The 22,169-nt window shown below is 44.1% G+C and overlaps 1 protein-coding gene across 1 annotated transcript in view; it reads right to left on the bottom strand.

Annotated features, from left to right (window-relative positions):
* Nucleotides 1-22,169, bottom strand: part of sl (small wing phospholipase C gamma 1) — a gene marked incomplete at its 3' end in the record, with an annotated part of 811,582 nt that overhangs the window by 132,367 nt on the left and 657,046 nt on the right. The window contains exons 20-21 of the mRNA XM_080275567.1: nt 16,813-17,022; nt 16,159-16,273 (exon numbers count right to left, since the gene is read on the bottom strand). Coding sequence (XP_080131693.1) covers nt 16,159-16,273; nt 16,813-17,022 — 325 coding nt within the window. The remainder of the gene's footprint in view (nt 1-16,158; nt 16,274-16,812; nt 17,023-22,169) is intronic.

Genomic DNA, 22,169 nt, shown 5'->3' with positions numbered 1-22,169 from the left:
GAAACATAAAATGAGGGTTTAGAAGTAGGTTCATACAATATTAAACATTCTGGTGACTGGCTCCTGCACTGGTACTTATGGACCCTAACCTAGCCTAACTCAGAAAAACACCTTCCTACTGCACATGCATAGCTCCTAACACCCTATTCACACCAATAAAGGACATTAAAGAGTGAAATGAGTTAAGTATAGTATGGAAAAAAGTACAGTATGAAACATTCTTATGTCTGGATAGTGGGGATGTTCGGATATTGGGCGTCCGGATATTAGAGTGATTACTGTATACACCAACATCCTGCATGACAGCATTTGCCTCTTTTGTGAGAATGAGAGCAAGTGTGAAAAAGAGGTAAGTGAAATAAAGGAGATGCTAAAAAAACAAGCCAAAGAAATCAGGTGCCTAAGAAAGTAAGATCCTGAAGGTCAAAAGGAAACTGACAAACTAAAGGATGAAATCAAGAGTCTGAAGACTGTAAACCAGCCCATGAAATAGGTCAGATCCCCACCCACCACTGTGGCTGAAGGTGAGGAAGCATGATCTCAACAGGATACCAGTATCAGTGAGAGAAAGGTACTGGTCCCAGTTGAAGACAATACAGGATTTTAAGGCTGGGAAACAGTAGGCAGAAGTAAGGGACACACGCAGCTCAAGAAACTTAATTATGAACTGAGTGTCTCAAGCAGATTCGGTGCCCATGCATCGGCAGTAAGTGAATCTGCCCTAACCTGGACACAAATAAAGACGGGAGAGAACCTGAATGGCAGGACGCAAAATGTAAAAATCAGAAAACCTCAAATGCAACAAGCAGTGAAATCTAAGAATGATAACAAATTAAACACGAGCAGATTCTGTCTAGTGGATGCCAAGGAATCTCATCTGACATTCCTGACTGGTGATTTCTGGTTTGAGGACAGGAGGAGCAGATTCTGTCTAGTGGATGCCAAGGAATCTCATCTGACATTCCTGACTGGTGATTTCTGGTTTGAGGACAGGAGGAGCAGATTCTGTCTAGTGGATGCCAAGGAATCTCATCTGACATTCCTGACTGGTGATTTCTGGTTTGAGGACAGGAGTCTCACTCTGGAAGGTTACACGAGGGTCAGGGTAACAGGAAGGTCTGGACCTTGCTGGATGCTAAAACAGTGAAAATTACTGGAGAAACAGAGAAAATCTGGGTAATGGAAAAGGGGACCATAATAACTGCCCAGGTTATGGGTACTGAACTCTTCCTCAGGAACAACAACGTTGGTGCGAGAGAAGGTTACAGTTGATGCCGTGACTCTTGCTGAGAAGATAAAGCTCAAAACCAATTGAGGTAGGATAATTTGCATTTTGCCATGGGTGCCTGTTGGTAATTATGCTATCAGTAAAGCATGAGGCATTAACTCCATGTTAAAAGACTTGTGCACCTGGAAAGCAGTGAAATTTGTTGACCCATTTGATGAGTTCTATGGGCAAAGAAAAATTTGCCTTCATAATGGACATAAATTTAAGTGACAGAGGGAAGGCTCACTCTGGAAACTTCCTTATTTAGCATCGCTTTGGTCTGCTGAAGACAAGCAAAGATATGGTGGAAAGTGGTCCAGTAGAGCCGCAGCAGACACCAACAGATTCCCCTCCAAAGCCAAAGAAACAGCCTCAGAAAAATAGAGTTCCTTTCTCATAAATACTGGAGGCTCTCCACCACTGTTAAAAGACCACCCAAGAGAAGAAGGTGACTCTCTGTTACTGGAGGATTCTATCTCACTGGAGGACTCTATCTAACAGCAGGTGGCAGGCTCTAAACCTCAGTGAAGCAGTCATGCTCCTCAAGTTGGGGAACCACAGTTACTGAAAATTTCCTCTGACGGCAAGCAAGAAATTGGTCCAAGAGAGAAACAACTACCTCCAGATGCACCAGTGTCTTTGGGAAATGTGGACAACTATGGGGTTTCAAGAAAAGACTGGAGTGCCTTCAGATACCTTCTTCAACACTGGGTTGGTTAGAAACAAATTTCCTGAACTCACGATTCCCTGATCTCATGGCATTTATTGCTACAGATTATATCAATATTGTGGACATGAAAGATTCATGATTAACAGTGACAGCAGAGATTGTTGGAGAGTTTGAAATTCCTAGTTACAAAATCTTTCATAATGACTGTACTACATGAGGTGGGAGAGGAATTTTAATATATGTCAGTGACAAATCCTCTCATCTGTAAAATAAGGTCAGACAATGAAATGTTCCGTGTGGACCTTCATCTAATCAACACTACATACAAGTTAGTACTTGTATTCAAGCGTCCACATCAGCTAACTGACAATGATTAAGGTATGTATAGAAATTTGAGCCGAGTAGACAGTCATAAAGCTTCTGTAATTCTTGGTGACTTCAACTGTCACAGAAACTGGGATGACAGAACAGCATGTGCAGAAGAGAAGCATCTTGTAGACTTTGCTGATGAAAATTTTTTGTCCCTGTGGGGAAACAAACCAATTAAAGACAATACTCTCCTGAATCTTGTGTTATCTACAGATGATGAAAGTGTTACCAGTTTGTCTGTTGGTGAACTACTGGGGGCTGGCAACCACAAGCTGATTAGGTTCTCTCTATGTATAGTTTGTGAAAGAATGTCTGGACCTCACAAAAGAAAACTAGAGTTCCACTGAGCTGACTCTGTAGGTTTTAGAGTGAGTTTTATGTGTGATGTAGTAGAGGAAGTAATGTAATTGCAATGTATCACTCATTTAAACAGCAGTTTTTAAAACAACAGGCTGTACTCACACTCTATAAGTCCACAAAGCCAAGAAAAGTTCAAGCAAAATGGTTGGATAACTAAATAGCCACTGGAATAAAAGAGAGAAAGACTATACACAAGAGGGCCAAAGGAAGCAGCCTGGACCAGATTCATTTGGACTCCTTCAAAACTGTTTGTAGAAGAGTGAGATCTGACAAAGTTGGCTAAATGAAATGAAGAATCAAGGTGATATCATGATGCAAAATGGGCCCTAAAGAGTTCTTGATGCAAAAAGGGCCCAAACAGTTCTTCAGCCATGTAAAAAAAATAATAATTTCATCCGTACTAAATGCTCTCAACTCTCCAACTCGAATTCTTCCCGCTCCTTCTGGCACCTTGCCAAAAACCTTTCTAACAACTGTACCTCATCATCCTTCCCTCCTCTTTTCTACTCTGATGGTTCTGTAGCTATTTCTTCTATTGCTAAAGCAGATCTCTTCACACAGACTTCCACCTCCAATTCCATCTTAGACGATTCTGGTGCTATTCCTCCATCACTTCCCCCCTCTGACTTCCTCATGGCTGGCATTAAAATTTCTTCAGGTGATATATTTTCTGCCATCACTGGCCTCAATACTAACAAGGCATATGTGCCTGATGGAGTCCCTCCTGTTGTTCTCAAGAACTGTGCTTCTGTGCTTACACCTTGCCTAGGCAAACTCTTTCGCCTTTGTCTGTCAACTTGTACCATTCCTTCTTGCGGGAAGTTTGCTCTCATTCAGTCAGTCCCAAAGAAGGGTGACCATTCCCAACCCTCCAACTATCGTCCAATTGCTTTAACGTCCTGTATTTCAAAAGTTTTCAAGTCGATTCTCAATAGAAAAATTTTAAGGCATCTTTCCTATCACAACCTTCTTTCTGACCATCAGTACGGGTTCCGTCAGGGACGCTCCACTGGTGATCTTCTCACCTACCTTTCAAACTCCTGGTCATCCTCCTTTCGGGACTTTGGCGAAAGCTTTGCCATTGCACTTGATATCTCAAAGGCTTTCGATCGAGTCTGGCATAAATCTTTCATTTCCAAACTGCCCTCCTACAGTTTCTATCTTTCTATCTGTGCCTTCATCGCTAGCTTCCTTTCTGGTCGTTCTATAGCCGCTGTTGTAAACGGCCATCGTTCTTCTTCTAGATCTATCAACAGTGGTGTTCCTCAGGGCTCTGTCCTATCACCAACTCTCTTCCTTTTATTCATCAGAGACCTTCTAAGCTGTACATCTAACCCTATCCACTCATATGCTGATGACTCCACCCTTCACCTTTCCATTCGGTTCCCGCAACCCTCATCTCAGTAGTTACTTCAACAAACAAGGGATGAGGCTATGGCACACCTAATGTCTGACTTGGTTCGTATCTCTGACTGGGGTAAAAATAATCTGGTTGTTTTAACCCGTCCCATCCCGACGTTTTCTGGGCAGTGGTACGCCCCAGTCCCGACATTTTTGGACCTTTTTTTTGGGGGGGGCTCAAACATCCGCTTTTGGTGAGAAAGATCGAAAATTCAAAGAGAAATCACTCACCTGAGGTTTAAAATACTCGATCTGGGTACGAGTACCTCCTTACCTGACTGGGTTTTCTAACAGGCTGGCACCAAAGAAAACAAGTTCTCTGAGAGGGTAACTATTTTATCCACTCATAAACAGTATTTATTTATTTACTTGGTACGAATTTACATGTAGTACAAGAGTATATTGGTTTTCAAACAGTAATATAGGCATTATAAGCATTGTTTCACTCACTAACTCATCACCATTCATGACCTTTTTTTCCCACATTACCTGATCATCATTTTTGACTGTTTCTTCCTCTAATGCTATGTAAACTTTGTCCTCCACATTGTCATCGATTGGGGAATCACTCTGGCCCTGAATGTCTTTATTGGCCAGGTCACTGGTAACAGGTGAATTGCCGAGACAATGGCATGCGGGGGGGGGGGGGGGGAGGTTATGCAGTGTAAGGCATTGTCCCTGCTTGGCATCTTGTAGAGGAATAGAGGAAGGTGTCCCGTGTATATGTGCCAAAAATCACTCGCGAAAATTGAACATTGTGCAAATTAGGGACCTTGCAATGTTGCCGCGTTAATTCACGTCTCCGGGATATGAGTGCACATCATGTGAGGATGTGAATTCACATCTCCGGGACGCGGCGGGTTAATGCATCTAAGACTCAGTTCTTACACCTATCAACCCAACAAAATCTTCCACAGGTATACCCACTAATGTTTAATAATATTCAGCTTAATCATGCATCATCCTTGAACATGCTTTAGGTTTCATTTGCTCGGGACTTATCTTGGAAAGACCATATTACATCTCTTGTAAAATCTGCTTCCAAGAGATTAGGTGTGTTAAGCTGACTCCGTTCTTTCTTTCCCCCTGCACAATTGTTGACTCTATACAGGGGTTTTATCCGCCCCTGTGTGGAATACAACTCTCATGTGTGGGGAGGCTCCCCACATACAGCTCTTCTCAATAGGGTGGAGTCAAAGGCTTTTCGACTCAATAACTCTCCTCCTCTTACTGACTCTCTTCAACCTCTGTCTCTTCGCCGCACTGTTGAATCTTTATCTCTTTTCTATCACTACTTTAATGGTCACTGCTTCCCTGAACTGTCTGCATGCATTCCTGAACTGTCTGCATGCATTCCTCCATCTTTACGACGGACACATAGCACCCGTCTAACAGCAAACTCTCATCCCTTTTCTGTCCAACTCTCTAATGCAAGAGTTAACCATTACTCCTAGTCCTTCATTTATGCAACAGGTCAACTCTGGAACTGTCTCTCTCTGTCTGTATTTCCTGCTGCCTATGATCTCCCGTCTTTCAAACGCAGTGTGTCCAGGCATCTCGAAATGAATGGATCTTGAATTTGGCTCTCTACTGTATTTTGTTTTTTTCTCTTGGAGGGAACTGTTATTGCAGGCTCATGGCCTATGGTTCCTTCTTCCTCGCATTAAAAAAAAAAAAAAAAAACAGTAGGAAACTTTTCAATGATAGTACTGGACCACTTAAGGATCAATATAGTGTAATGTATTTCTCAGACTAGGATATGTGCAACACTCTAAATAAGTATTTTGCTTCAGTCTTTATGTTAGAAGTTACTCATGGTCACTGAAAACAGAGGAAGTGCCAGGAGACTGGAAGCTTGCAGATGTGATTCCAGTCGTTCAGGGAGGGGATCAAGAATGTCCTCAGAATTACAGTCCAATTACCCTGACCACTATTATAGTAAAACTGTTGCATGGAATGACTGTATGACAGGATAGTCAAATGTGTGGAAAATCACAACTGGATTATGGACTCCCATCATGGGTTCAGTTGACATAGATCTTGCCTAACCAACTTCCTTGAATTTTTCCACAAAATGTTGAGTGAGTACGACTGGAATAAGGGAGCAGACATCCTATACCTAGATGTTCAAAAGGCATTCAACAAGAGTACCTCACCTCTGACCAATGTCAAAAGTGCATGCTATCTGTCTATGTACCTACTGCCAGACGCCTTAATCCTGTAAGGGATGGCCACAAACAAATCGCCTCTATGTCACCCTCTAACCAGCCATTTCATTGCCCTACTCCCAGCTCACACTCCCCTCTCTCATATACCTCTCCACTCCATCCTTTCATCTCATCCTTGGCCTCCCCCTCCCTCTACCCCCCTCCACCTCACTCACATATGCTCTCCTTATCAGTCTCTCACTCTCCATCCTCTCCACATGGCCAAACCACCTCAGTGTGTTTCTCCTAATGCTTCCTATCACATCCACATCCACAACACAATGCTCCTTCACTTCCTCATTTGTCAGTCTGGTTCTCAATGTGACTCCACATACTCCTCTCAACTAACTCATTTTCTCTGCTCTCAGCCTTGACTTTTGTCCCTCCAACAAGGTCCAAGCTTCACTTCCATATGTTACGAGTTGGTATCACAATACTGTCATGTAGCAGCTGTTTCACTTCCATGCTCACTTCCCTGTTTCTTATCACTGCTTTCAAGGAACCAGCAACCTTTCTTCCCTGTTGTACCCTTTCAAGCACTTCACCTTCTACGCTTCCATCCTTACTCATCACACTACCCAAGTACTTAAACGCACTCACATTTTCCATTTCCTCATCCAACCTTACTGTACATTCACCGATTTCACTTTTCTCAAAGACCATAACTTTACTCATGCCTACATTCACCTTTAGATTCCGTTTCTTACACACTCTCCCAAACTCATTCACCATGCCCTGCAGTTCCCCTTCGTCTTCACTTAACATATTGTGCCTGAAGAGGGTATTACCTATCACCAACCCCCTCCCAGCATGCACTTGGTGTTAATAGGAAGGTTACACTCTGGCTAAAAAACTGGCTAATGGACAGGACAGTGAGTAGTGTTCCATGGAATTTCTTCTGATTGAACTTTGGTCACTTTTAGAGTTTCACAAGGGAGTTTCCAAACACTGCCCTCTCTCACTAGGGCCGCTCCAACATCCACTGCCCTACCTCGTATCTCTTTTATAGCCCATCCATATACAGACTGAACAACCATGGAGACATGACACATCCTTGTTTCAATCCAACCTTCAAATAGAAAAATTCACTCAGTTCACTATCCACACGCACTGCAGCTTTAGCACCCTCGTAAATACTCTTCATGGCCTTCAACAACTTCCTGTCTACTCCACATATTCTTAATACTTTTCACAATCCTTGTCTATCCACCCTGTCACATGCTTTCTCCAAATCCATGAAGGCCGCATACAACTTCTTTCCCTTCTCTAAAAACTTCTCCACTACAGATCTAAGAATGAATATCTGATCTACACAACCTCTTCCCTTCCTAAAACCTCCCTGTTCTTCTCCAACTAATTCCTCTGTTATTTTCCTCTCTCTGTCAATAAGCATCCTACCTTATACTTTTCCTATTACACGAAGAAGACAAATACCTCTATGATTACCACATACAGTACAATCCCAGTTAACCGGATGGCTTGGGGAATTTACCTTCCCGGTTACAGATTTTTCCCGTATTTCTGATTTTCAAGTCAAATGTATACAAAGGTTATTACAGCAGTAAATACAGTTCAGGTACTCACCAATCACATTAGGGGTTACACTAAGAGATTCCGCCTGAAAAACTGCCTTGTAAGCACACACCATGGTCATAACACATGTGTGCAATGTCTAGCAATTTCCAGTACTGCAAATTGCACCAGTCCATTGTTTACCGAATTACTGTATTCATTATATGTACTGTACTCATAAAAATTGAAAAATAAAATAAAGAAATAAAAGCTTGAACATTTATTAGTGAACTGATGATGTGTTAAGACTGCACTGTAGAATTATCACAACACCTGTGCCCCCACGTGAGTTTGTTTACGTTTCCGACTGTTCTTCTACCCCACTTGACCTCCATCACTCCACCCCTCACCCGCCACTCAGCTGTTTTGCAGAAAATAAAATAAATGATATATGTATGAAATGCAGGCATATTATTTATTTATTTTTCTTCCAACAAAGTAAACTTTCATTCTTATTAACATTTATATTCAGCCATTAGTGTTTTATAATGTTCGCCTTTTTCAAGTCTGTTGCATATGTCCAGCTTCTGTTTCAAGGTAAGCACGATACGCTTACGTTTAGTTTGCACTTTAGGCATTTTGGAGTGTACAAATTACCGTCTATCAGTGGAACACAATAGCAAGAGAGCTTGTTTACTGTCTGGTGGCAAAACGCAGACTGGTGATTTTTGGAGGGTGTGGAGGATGACTGAATTCAAGTAGGGGAAAGAGGGGGAGAGGAGGGGTGGTTAAGAGGATTTGCTAGGGATTTACATTAGCCGGAAATGCTTTCACCTAGCTTTGTCTGCCTTCACCCAGCCTCGCGTGACACGATCAGACGGCAGTTTGGCGGTCCATTCAAATTGGCGCACAGTTATAACTTACTGACATTTTTACCAGCCCTTGAATTTTCCCGTTGTTCTGAGTATTCCGTTTGTCTGGATACCGGATAGCTGGGATTGTACTGTACTTCTTTTTTCCCCCTTTTGCTTTGTACAGGGGAATAATTATACCTAACTTCCAATCCTCCAGGACTCTATCTTCCTCCCAGGCCAATCTGCACATCTTCCACATCCATTCTACTACTATATCCCCCATGCTTCAGCATTTCACCACACACTCCATCAATTCCTGAGGCTTTCCCCATTTTAACTTTCTTCATTGCTCCCACAACTTGCATCCTACTGATTTTTTCCTCTCTTCTCAGATCCCTCCTTCTCCCAGCCATTCCCCAGCCACTTATACTTGCATTACTTTCATTCTCTATGTTCAACTATTCGTTAAAGTGTTCTCTCCATCTGCTCACTTTTCCTCCCTTCTCCACCATTAATCTACTATTTTTATATTTCACTCCCCAACTAACTTCTTCGGCACCCTGTCTAACTATCTCTACCTCTTTCTAGAATTTTTTCTTACAGTTCCTCCACTTTACACTCAAGTTCCTTCCAAATACCTCATCCACTCTCTTCTTGCTCTCTCTTACTAATCTTTTCACCTCACTCTTCCTCTCTACATATAATTCTCTCTTCCATCTCTCAACTTCCTCCATGCCCCTGTTTCTCATCCACTCACTATAAGCTTTCTTTTGGGCCACAGCCTCTCTCACCTCTTCATTCCACCATGCTGTTCCCTGCACCCCCTTTCGTCTTTTCACCCCACACACCACCTCACACGCTGCAGATTTCTTCTGTGAATATCTTGCACACAACTTCCATGTCCCCCATCTGCCTGAATCCATATTTACCCAATCACTCCCCCATTTGCCTCTTAAATTCCGCTTTTTATCCCTGCTCTTGTAACTTTTCCACCCTCCTTGTATGAACTAGTTCCTCCTGTCCTTCCCTTCTTCTATTTCTCCATTTCAGCTGGACTTTGATTCTGTCAGAAAGTCCACTCTGCCAACCTCTCTATACTTTTGTATCCATTACACACCTTCCCATCCTTTCATCCACACACACATAATCAATCATTGCCTTCCGTTCATTCAGTTCACCACTCACCCTTCTCATCACTCGCCACATATACCTATGGATCATTTTGTGCCTGAAGAGGGTATTAGCTATCACCAACCCCCTCCCAGCATGCACTTGCTGTTAACAGGATGGATACACTCTGGCTACAAAACTGACTAATGGATAGGAAACAGTGGGTAGCGTTCAATGGAATTTCTTCTGATTGGCCTTTGGTCACTTTTGGAGTTTCACAAGGGTCAGTCCTCGTTCTACTTCTGTTTCATCATTTATATCAATGACATAAAGTAGGTCTGTTAAGTGTGATCTCAAAGTTTGCAGATGACATCAAACTCAGAGCAAATGTGAGCAGTCTTGAAGGGATTGGAGAACATTGTACAGTTCTGATCACCTTCACTTAAGAAAGAGATAGATCAACTTACAAGGGTTCAAGGTAGAGCTACAAAACTTATTCATTAGAATAATGAATAAGTTTTCATTAGAAACTAGTAAACTACTAGGTCAGCTCGCTGAAGTGTTTAAAATGCTCAACGGGTCTGACAATGTTGGTCATATAAAGATGTTTAGTCTCAAGACGAAACCAATACACAACCACGATTGGATGCTGCAATTAAAAAGAATTAACACCAGCATTTGTGAAAATTTTTTCATGTACAAGATCTGCTCCCCATAGATGCTTTAATAACACTACAGTTGAGCAGTTTAAAAGAAACCTCTTTAGGATCTTAATCACACTAGAATGAGAGTGAATTGGAAATGCATTCACAAGCAAATACTATACTGTACAAAGTATCTCCTCAGAATGGACCACAAGGTCTTTGAGATACTAACTTTTCCTCTTACCGTACTTCCTTGTAACATCGTTAGTAGGATGCCACTGCAAATGTCAACACATTTAACTTGGTGCTCTTTAATCCCTAAAACGCGGCTGTGTACGGGCGATCCCCCCGCTGTGGCGGGATTGTAGCGGGGTCTGAGTACCTGTGGGAAAATATTTGCCAAAAATCATAGATTAACCCTAGAGCATTAAAATTTTTATGGCATATAGTACTTACATTCAGCTTTCTCCTGAGCCACATGTTGAGCCTTCGTTGACTACCAAAGGACTTGTGAAGACTTGCAAAGTTGGGTAACAAAGTCTTCACTCTCACACCTCCAGAAACCCGGTTTTCTTTCTACAACAGCCTCAATCTGTCACAGTACACTTTATACAACAACGTACAGGTTGTTTGGAATCCGTATTTGTAAATAAGCACTGAAAATAAGGCTAAAATGAACGGAGCGCATGGCCGACATGCAGCGCGGTGGCGATCTTCCCGTCAATATTGTCACATTTGCCTTTTCTCGGCAAAAAACACGTATACTACATTTTTTTTCATCATAGGACTTCGCAAACATTTGCCTGTCACTATTACGGCCATAAAAATCACTGTCACTGCCAGTATTGTGGATTGGGACTGAGGAAGACCACCGCGGCGAGAGTTTATTCAGCCTTACGGCAGGCACTTTATTCTCGCTCCTGTCAGCCACTCGCACTTCATTTCTATCGCTCACTTTCACTGTATCTGTTCTTTTTTTGCCTTATTCATCAGTGTCACTGTCCAGTGTTATAAAAATAATATTTTCTACACAACAAACTGTCACTGTCAGAACATAGAATAGGAAAATATGCTTTCATCTTCTTACACTGGAGTGACTGTCACTCACAATACTTATATTATTACTATGTACAATTATTTACACCAAAAAACACTGTCACTGTCAGTGCTTTTACAAGTACATACACTAATTTACACTCATCAGGCTGTCACTGTCAGCACATAAAAGAAAACTAAACAATATTATCACTGTCACTCTCAGTATTATTTCAAAGAATCTTACCCTTATTTTCAAAATCTACTTAGGCTGTGGTAGTCAAAGAAACACGGGTAAGCACAGAGGGGAACTTTGCACTCTTTGCACTGCAAGGAGGTGCGCCTAAAGGTTCTTTCCTGCCTGGTAGTGTGGCTGCACACATGACACCTCCTCAGTGCTTTCCCCCTCTTTGCAGTGGCTGGCAGTGGCTCCAGGCGGTGTCGCTGAAGGTAGGCCATACACTGTAGGCGGTCTGGAGGTGTGTGAGGGTGGCATTTGGGACCTGTAGAAAGAACCTGGCCGTAACGCTGAAGCAGCTGGTAGACACAAGTCTTGGAAAATCGTCTGAGAGAGTAGTTGGCTGGCTTCCTGTTCTTGATTTTATACAGGATGAAGGCGTTCAACATGCACATATCAATCAAGTGCAAGAACACCTTCCTGTACCAACGACGATTTTTCCTCAGGCAGTCAATCTCTCCAATCATCATATCAGACTTGTCCACCAGCCGCATATTGACGTTATAGTCAATGACAGCATCAGGCTTCATCACAGGCTCGCCAGTCCTTCTGTCGACCTTCCCTGTTGCCAGCATTTCACCCTTGTGTACTGTGGTGAGCATGTTCACGACTCTCTTATCATGCCACCTGATCGCAAGCATCTTGTCAGATTTCTTCAGGTGCACGTCTCCCCGCTTTGACTTTTCAGCCTCGGGGAAGGCAGGGTAATGTGCCCTTTTGCTTCTGACAGTGCCACAGGAGCTGACGCCGTGTTCAGAAAGGTACTTGGCGAGTTTAGGAGCGGTATAGTAATTGTCCGTATACAGGACATGATTCTCGCCAAAGTACTTTTCCAAAAGCACTTTCACCACAGAACCAGAGAATCCAAGGGGGTCAGTCTTATCCAAATCGACATTGCTGGCGGTGTAAATGACGAAGTAAAGGATGAACCCCATCTTGCAGTCGCACAGCACGAAAAACTTGATTCCAAAGCGGTGGCGTTTGCTTGGAATGTACTGGACGAACCGAAGACGGCCCCTGAACAATACCAAGGACTCGTCAATCACGACTTTCTTGAACGGGCGCAAGAACCTCGTAAACTTATCCTTGATCATGTTCAGGATTCCCCTCACTTTCCATAATGGGTCAGTTTGGGAAGGCTCATCATTGTTCGCGAAGTGAAGATAAGTCATCAGCTGCCTAAAACGATCGCGGCTCATGTATTTACTGAAAATGGGTGTTGGGCACAGCTCATCGGAAGTCCAGTATTCTTCTAACTTGTGTTTCCAGTTGTGCGGCATTAGCAACATCAATCCAATAAATACAAAAAGCTCGCAGATCGTAAGAGGCACCCATGCTGCCATCCGCGACGTGGATGGCGTGGCCGCCTCACCTTCTCCTTCGCGAACTGGAGCACATTGCCCCTCGTACCTGTTTGTCTCTGTACAGATGTGCTCCATAACCTCGTCGTCAAGGAAGGCCAACAGGTAGTCAAGGCATTCAGCATCCTCGTCCACAGGGAAGTCAGCCTGAAATCCACACCCACTGTCGTCAAAGGGCAGATCCTCAGGCACAAAATCTGATCCCTCTGACCACACGAAGGCATCCAGCGTTCCCTGCCTAGGCTGGGAGGTGCTTGGGGCAGCGGGGGGTGAGGCAGGTCGTGTGGGAGTGGGTGAGGCAGGCGGGGCAACAGTAGGTGAGGCAGAGGCTATCCCAGGTCGTGTTGGTGTTGTGGTGGTGGTGGTGGTGGTGGGGGGGACATTATCACTGGGCTCAAGGTCACTCGCGGTGGCGTGACTGCTGAGTTGCCTAGTGCGAGTTCCCTCCCTACGAGTTAGCCTTATACTAGGGGACTTAACTCTACCAACACGAACATTAGGCCTACGAAAACCTCTCACACGTAATGATGCTCGTTTACTTCCCTTTCTCGGTGGTGAAGGAGACTCCGACAACTCAGGAGACAGGGCAGCAAAGGAGGAGGACGAGAGAACAGGGCTGGGAGTACGTGGCGGGCTTGCGGTGGCGTGACGTGGTGTAGGGGACAATGGCGGTGAGCTGGGGTCACCACTCCTTTTCCGTTTCTCCCCCTTCCCATACTCGAGGCCCCTTCTCACCGGAGCCTTCCCTGCTGAGGTGCTGGGCACTGACACACTCTCCTCCGGCACAGAAACAATCACTTCTGGCCCGGACTCTGCACTGGATTGTGTGTCAGACTCAGCCAGGCTCGACCACACACCGATGTCACTGCCATAGTCCATTGAGGCTTTCAAAAGTTCTGAGGCTATTGCAGAGTCACTTAGCCCCTTAGTAGTTCCTGGTAAGGTTTTGAAGGGGGTTGAGGTCACAAAACCCTTTTTCGGAGGGCTAGAAGGCACAGACTCGGAAGAGCTCGAGTTAGACATGGTGTCACCGTGGCAGATTTGCGTGGACTGACGCTATTCTGGGGCAAACCGCGCGAAAAAATGACAGTGTGACAACTGGGGAAACAAGCGTTTCCCAGTAGCAAAAAGTGCTTGCGAGATGACGGCGCAGATTGACACGTATCAGCCGTCCGCGCGTTGCCATATCGCACGACGAGGGAGGGCCGCGCATCAGTGCGTCGGTGGGTAAAAAAAATGAGACTTGGCAACAACCGAGGTCAGTAGTACAAAGGTCAAGTGTGCTAAACGTAGCTCACGGGTGGCGGGACTGATAGACAATACCAGCTGGAGCATGCTTGCCCGCAGTTATTCAAAATTAACTCAAATCGCAAACGCGATGACCCGCCGTTCTGCCCTTTGGGCCGACCGTCGCAAATGCGACGATCCGCGTTTTAGGGGTTAATAACGTAAATGTTATTTTTGAAGAATTTGGTTGTTACACTAAATTTTACAATTATGAAAGGTAATACCTGTCATTAATTTTTCACCATTTATGGATAGGAGCTCTCCTGCAGTTTGTCCCAACATGCTATTATTGCATTACACACTTATGCCAGACAGCACAGGAAGGCTGATGCTCAGATACTAATTCATGGTACAAAAATCCCTGGAATGTTGTAAACAATAATAGACAGACACTGAGAAAAGAAACTTAACATATGTACTGAAACACTTACCAAGAGACTATTGCAAAGTATGATATATAGGGGCAGGTAGGAGGGGAGGGGGGGGGGAAGTATTGCCCATCATGCAGTGAAATGGCAGGAGAGCCCCCATGCATAGAATTTATATCCATCCATCCATCCATCCATCATCCAATCCTTTGTTGCCCCATGAGCAGCGTAGGAGCCCGGGGTTTGGCAAGTTGGTCCTGACATTTAAGATGAGACTGACCAGCTTCATTCATCCCTGAGTGGCATTATGTGAGCAATAAACTCCAACCACCCCTTGGATGCAATCTTCACAGGCTCAATCCGATTGGAGTGCCTTAATTACCCACTAAACCATCAGGCGCCATAATTTGGTTATATGGTTACCACCCTGCGTAGTAACTGGTTTCCTGGTGTACAAGAAACCATTTGGCTTGTCAATCAGTGTAGAGTCACCCATAGGCAGAAGGATGAGGAAAGAGTAAAGGAAAAAAAAGACAGAGGAGGGAGTGTAAAGTCATCCATAGGCAGGAGGAAGAGGAAAGAATGAAGGAAAGAATGACAGAAGAGGAAGGAAGGGAGGAAAAGGAAGACACCCAAAGAAGCAATGCCTTCAGTGAGTGGCTGGTGAGTGCCCATTGTATTTTTTTTCTCAATAAAGTATGTATTATTGTGATAGATTTAAAAATTTGCAGAAATGCATAGTTCTGAAGACATGAGCTGCACAACCTCATCAGTTTTATAATCAAAATGAGGTAGGTGCCACTTTCCACGATGGACCTCCAGGTTGATTCGGCTCCAAAGTCAATTTGTCACTTATCATTTGTCCCTATTAATCTAACATAATATGACAACCTAACCTAGTTCAACCTGATCTAACTTAATTAACTGGACTGATTTGGGGATAAATGAATTTCGGGTCCAAACCAATTAACTGCCATCAAAAATGTCAACAAACTTAACTTGGTGCTATTTAGTAACATGTTATTTCTGAAGAATTTGGGTGTCATAAATAAATTATATAATTATGAATGAAAATTCCCGCCATAAAATTTTCATCATTAATTACTGGGAGATCTGCAGTTTGTCCCAGTATGCTATTACAGTGTCATGCACTTACACCAGAGAGCACAGGGAGACTAATGCTTGGTGATGTCACATCTAAACGAATGTTCTGATTGTCCACTGCACCACCCCAGGTAAATGCATTCCTCACTGGCTGCAGCACCTCTCCTGGGACTTCCCAGTATAACAGACAACAGACCCCCCCCTCCTCAAAAAAAAAAAAATAATAATAATAATAATAATAAATGTCCCACATAAAATTAATTTCTGGTTTTAGTTAATATTTTGAATGTCTTACCATATTAAAGGAGATCAATGATAACGAAAATTGTGCTGGCCAATGTACAATACTGTAGATATATGATGGTACTCACCACCTGTTTGGTAGTTTAATGACACCATCTGAACACCATGATTCCACATGGATACAGGCATGTAATTGGAAGAATCCACACGAGTTGACCTGGGGTACACTCGGCTAAACGTGACCTGGGGAGTACAATGAGAGGAGAAAAACACTGGGTAAGAGCAAGACAAAACAGTACATCAGGGCCCATTCACATAGGCAGTGGCCACCTGTGGTGTATGAATATATTACTCATCAATTTTGATGCATGGTGATGAAACATGTTATAACCAATTAAATTAACAGCAGGGATTGTAAGTAATTAATCTTTCCTTCATGACCATTTTCTATACATTTCCATTACTATAGCTAATCCAACACCACTGGTGCCCACTGGTCATACAGGCAAGCCCTTACAGCACTGATACAGAATGCAGCAATAGTCAGTGTAGATACCCATGTCAAAGCATCTTTACACTACATCCTCGTTATGTCACTTTTCATTTTTGTACATTTGTTTTACTGCTAATTCCTCAGTAAACTGTAGAAATATTGTCATTTAATACTTCACTGATACCTATAAAGCTGGTATGCCAGCTTCCTAATTCATAGCATCAAATGTATGGAAAAGTTTCATTGACAAATAATGAGGACCACTGGTACACAATATACAGGCACCTACTTGATGGTGTTTGAGGAGCTCAGTAGGGTAACTTGATATATAACGCTCCATCTTTTGCTCAGGGAAGGAGGAAACTTCATTGAAAACAGCTCCGGTCTCTAATTTAGTGCGTCCTCTAGTTTCAAATTGCACACAGCGAAAGTAAACAACCAGATCACTAAGTTCACGTGCTATCCGAAGCTGTGATTCTATCTGCTGTCGACTCTGGGGCTTGGAGAAAAAAGTGCAGAGTTAGCAAAGTATATGAATGACATGTTTAAAAGTGTCTTGCTTCACAGCACCAAAAACTGTTCAAATGGACAGATTATACCCACATACTAAAATTATGTTTACTGTCCAGATACAGCAGTTTTAACATGACTTGAACCATCTTCCTCAACAGGGTCCAGGTTGTGATAAAACTGTTATAGCTGACAGATTTAATCATTTCATTATTTTTCTCTGATTATCCTCTTGCTTTTTCTTTGAATGGCCTAACTTTGAATGGCCTTGTAATAAAAAAACTGAAGTGATACGTCACAATCTCTTATTCTCTTCATGACAATAATGATTATTCTATTTCATTCTAGCTGTCTCCTGACATTGTGATTCAGCAGCTAAACTCCACTTTACAACATTTACTGTCATCTGTGAGTTAAATGCCTATTTAGCTAATTACTGTAATGAATCCCTGTTTGGGCTTAGATTAAACTCCCCCATTACTTATCTTCTCTGGCAGAAACAAAAATACAGTAATGAAAGAAACGCACTTGGGAGCCGAATGCTAATCGCCCACCAGAATATGCTGTTGGCTAAGTTACAAGCTACTTACAAACCACATGTGAAGGAAATTTGCAAAACTCTATGAAATTCAGTCACTGGGTTTAACAAAATGCCAATCCATATTAATCCCTCCAACACACAAAGACACGAATCGCATATTTTATTTTTTCCTGGTAAAAGCACAAAGACTCGAATCGAGTCCCAAAGCAGAAAAAAATTAGCCAAAAAATAAGTTTTAGGCTGAATTGCGTCAAATTTTGGTGAGTCCTAGGAGGCCAGTCTGGCGTCCAAAGTAAATACTTGGCAACCCTGTCAGCCCGGGCATGGGACAAAGTGTATCAGTATTCCACAATATCTCACCACTAGCCAGGTGGGAGGGTAGCGCTCCTTCCCTCATCCCTTTAACTTCTTCTGTTTTCCCTGTTCAGCCCGAGGCAGAAGCCACGATTGAAATATCATTATTGTATAGTGTTTGTGAATTTACTGTGAAGTGACTGTGTCTATGGAACATACATATATTGTTTGTAAAGCATTGGGGCCATTATCAGCCATTAGGCCTAGCGCAGGAGTCATGTTTGTTATACCCCGGGCTCCTACACTGCTCATGGGGCAACAAAGGCTTGGATAATGGATGGATGGATGGATGTAAATTCTGTGCATGGGGGCTCTCCTGCCATTTCACTGCATGATGGACAGTACTTCCCCCCCCCTCCCCTCCTACCTGCCCCTATATATATCATACTTTGCAATAGTCTCTTGGTAAGAGTTTCAGTAAATATGTTAAATTTCCATTCTCTGTGTCTGTCAATTATTGTTTACAACATTCCAGAGATTTTTGTACCACGAATTAGTCACCGAGCATAACCCTTCCTGTGCTTCAGACCAGACAACATAAGCAACATTCACCTTAAACACCTTGGACCACAAGGCATACAAGCACTCACCAACATATCAAACTACAGCTACTCACACAGCATAATACCCAACATCTGGAAGCATGGCATTATCATCACTATCCCTAAACCAGACAAAGACCCCATATTACCCTCCTCACACTGCCCCATTACACTCCTCTACACCCCCTCTAAAGTCACTGAACAACTGGTACTATAACTAGTCACACCTCACATTCCCCTAGCCCAGTCACAACATGGCTTTAGGCCACTACACTCCATAAACACCCTTCTTACAGACCTTACACAGAGAGTTTTTGATGGCATGAATTCAGCTAGGCCACCACACAGAACACTCCTAATCACACTAGACATCAGCAAAGCTTTAGATGCCATCCCCCGCCACAACCTCACAAACAAAATACTCAACACAAACATGCACAATAACACAAAATGATAGCTGGCAAACTACTTAGCAGGCAGATGGGCACATGCAACATTTGCCAGTCAGTCATCTAACATCAGAAACTTTACAAATGGCGTCCCCCATGGATCTGTTTTGTTCCCTACACTCTTTAACCTATACATGCACGACATACCCACACCCCACACACCACAGATACACATAGCTTCCTATGCAGATGATATAACACTTACGTGTATGCACCAAAATTCACTGCACACATCCTCCAACCTTACCTCAACACACTACATGAATGGTTCACCACAATCAGGCTCAAAATAGCCCCAGCCAAATCTACAGTGACCCATCTCACAAACTGGACAGCAGAACACAGTCACATCCCACACCTCACCATAAACAACTCTCCTCTACTACACACACACACACACAAAATCCTTGGTGTGACATACAATACATCAATGTCATTTAAACAACAGATCACAAACATTAAAAATAAAATAACACCAACATTCTATGCCTTGAGGTCACTTGCCCATACAACATTTGGACACAACAAAGAAACCACCACCACAGTATACAAACAATACATACTTCAGTGATGAATTATGTAAGCCCTGCCTGGGCTCCTAACCTCACCAAAACACACTACAACACTCTACAGACCATACAGCACAAGGCCCTAAAAATAATCACAGGCTGCATAGCTACTACACCCACAGACCACCTACATCAAGAAACCAAAGTCCTCAAAGTCAAGGATCACCTAGACATGAGAGGCACCCAGTTTCTTGCTGCAGCCTCCACAAACCCACAACATCGACTATATTACATGGCAGCACATCCACCTACACCAAGGAACATCAAAACAACACCCAGCACACGATACCATACACAAATACTGTCATCACTCCCCCTCGCCCACCTCAGACCAACTTCCAGAAGCATATCCACACTCAAAACACTCACCGCTCCATTCAGTCACTTAAAGACAACACACAGCTGCATGCACGGCCTCATGACATCCACCCTTCTGAATCCTATCTCCCTTGTGAGGACAGGGTCCACCTGGCCAGGCTGAGATGTAGGCACCATCCAGCCCTCTTAAGCTACCAGAAGAGGCTGGATGACTCGGTTGCTGATGCCTGTCCAGGATGCAACACAGCACCCCATACTATTAAGCAAATTATGGAAGACTGCATTGCACACAATCACCTACGCCAACAACACAACATACACTCCTTGAGAGCTCTGTGGGAAAGCCGGGACTAGGCCGTGGCCTTCCTCAAGGACTCAGGCCTGTTTGGCCAACTACTGTCAGTGTTGCTCCCTCAGCCTCGGACAGTGGTTGAATGGCCATCTCCTGGGTCGTGCATAAGTGAGGCATGAGCATTCGCCAAGCATGGTTCACCGTTGGAGGTGTAATCTGGTGCCATGCTTGTAGGAGAAAGTCAACTGTGTCCTCCACTGTAAAACGACGCCAAAATGCCTCAACAGTCAGGTCACCTGTGGCGGGTCGGGATACAGCTGCTGGCGGAGATGATACGGGAGCAGGTGCCTCATCAAGGTCTTCGTCGTGATCTTCTTGTAGGGCACAAAGCTCTTTTTGTGTGTCGGTCTTCCTGCGTAGGTAGTCATACACTTACTTATGGTGGAAGAGCTTCACAGTGGCAATCAGTTCTTGATCCAGTGGCTGCATTAGTGACATCGTCTGGGGCAGCAGAAACACAACACGACAATCCTTGTGCAGATCTTCTAGATATGGAGGGTGACTTTGTGCACTGTCCAGCACAAGTAGCATCTTACATGGAATGCCAAGTTCCTGACACTTGGCCCTGGCATCGAGGACACAGTGCCTTGTTAACCAGTCTGCCATAATGTTCCCAGTCATCCAACCATTTACAGACTTGTACAGTAATCTCTCTACTTTCCGGATGCCCACTTTCCAGACATAATCGTCCCGGGATCCAATATTCCCAAAATGGTCGGGGGGGGGGAAAAAAAAAAAAAAAAAATAAATAAAATAATTCTTGCCCGTAATTTGAACTTGGCGCGCACGGCGCGGGACAGCTTTGTTGTGGTGCATCATTCCTCCGACGTCCGCTAGAGCGCCCCTGCATCCTCCCCACTTTCCGCCTGTCTCTTGTCGTGAGTGAACGCTCGTCGTCATGGCTGCCCACGTGCTCGCTTTTGTGGTGGTGCCTTACCTGCTGCAGGCACTCCTGCTGCTCTCGTGCCTCTTCTTCGTGTGTGTGATGATGGCCCCACCGCCTAAGAAGAGGAAGGGAGTGGTATTGACTCTGAAGAAGAAGCGGGAGATATTGGAGAAAGTAGATGCGGGATGGTCTTCTTTACGCATCCTCCGTGAGTTCAACCTGGCCCGATCTACTTTGTTTGATGTTAAGGGATCCCGAGACAAACTCATGCAGTACACGGCTGACTTCTTGTCGAAAAGCAAACGCAACGTGGAGAGGAAGATGATGTTTACTCCCAAGTTTGCTGAAGTCGACCACTCCACGTTGATTTGGTATCTACAGGAACGTGCTGCTGGTGTGATGGTACATGGTACGGAGCTGAAGGCTGCTGCTGAGAAGTTCGCAAGGCTTCACGACGCCCTAGACTTCAAGGCATCCGAAGGTTGGCTCTTTGCGTTTAAGTTACGACATGGCCTTACCAACCATAAGTCTCATGGCGAAGCTTTGGACGCTAACGATGATGGAGTAGAGGAGTTTCAGCACAAGATGAAGGACTTGATCGACAGGGAGGGCCTCACTCTCAGTCAAGTCTACAACGCTGACGAAACTGGTTTATTCTATCGCTCTTTGCCTACGAACACTCTAGCCGAGGAGACGGAGAAGCATGTACCTGGCCGCAAGCTCTCCAAGCAACGGCTATCTGCTTTGTATTGTGCCAATGCTAACGGCATGCACCAGCTTAAGCCCGTTATTGTTGGCCGTGCAAAGCAGCCTCGGTGTCTTCGTGGGGTGATGGATGTCCTTCCTGTCATCTGGTACCATTCCTTGAAGGCATGGTTCACAGCCCACATCTTCAAAGACTGGTTCCACTGCCATTTTGTCAAGGAGGTCATGCATTACCAGACGGAGAAACTGGGAATCCCACGCGACCAGGTTTCTCCTCGACAATGCACCTGCCCACCCGTGTGACAAGGACTTGGTGGCTGAGATTGACCGCATTAGGTGCATGTTTCTGCCACCTAATACTACTGCCCTCATCCAACCAATGGACCAAGGAGTGATCGTGGCAACGAAGCACCTATACCG

Source organism: Coenobita brevimanus, chromosome 62 (assembly GCF_032717465.1).
Source record: "Coenobita brevimanus isolate Jiangsu-jjx chromosome 62, ASM3271746v2, whole genome shotgun sequence".
Taxonomy (NCBI): Eukaryota; Metazoa; Arthropoda; class Malacostraca; order Decapoda; family Coenobitidae; genus Coenobita; species Coenobita brevimanus.
The sequence above is the reverse complement of the archived record's forward strand: the minus strand, read 5'-3'. Positions and strand labels throughout refer to the sequence as shown.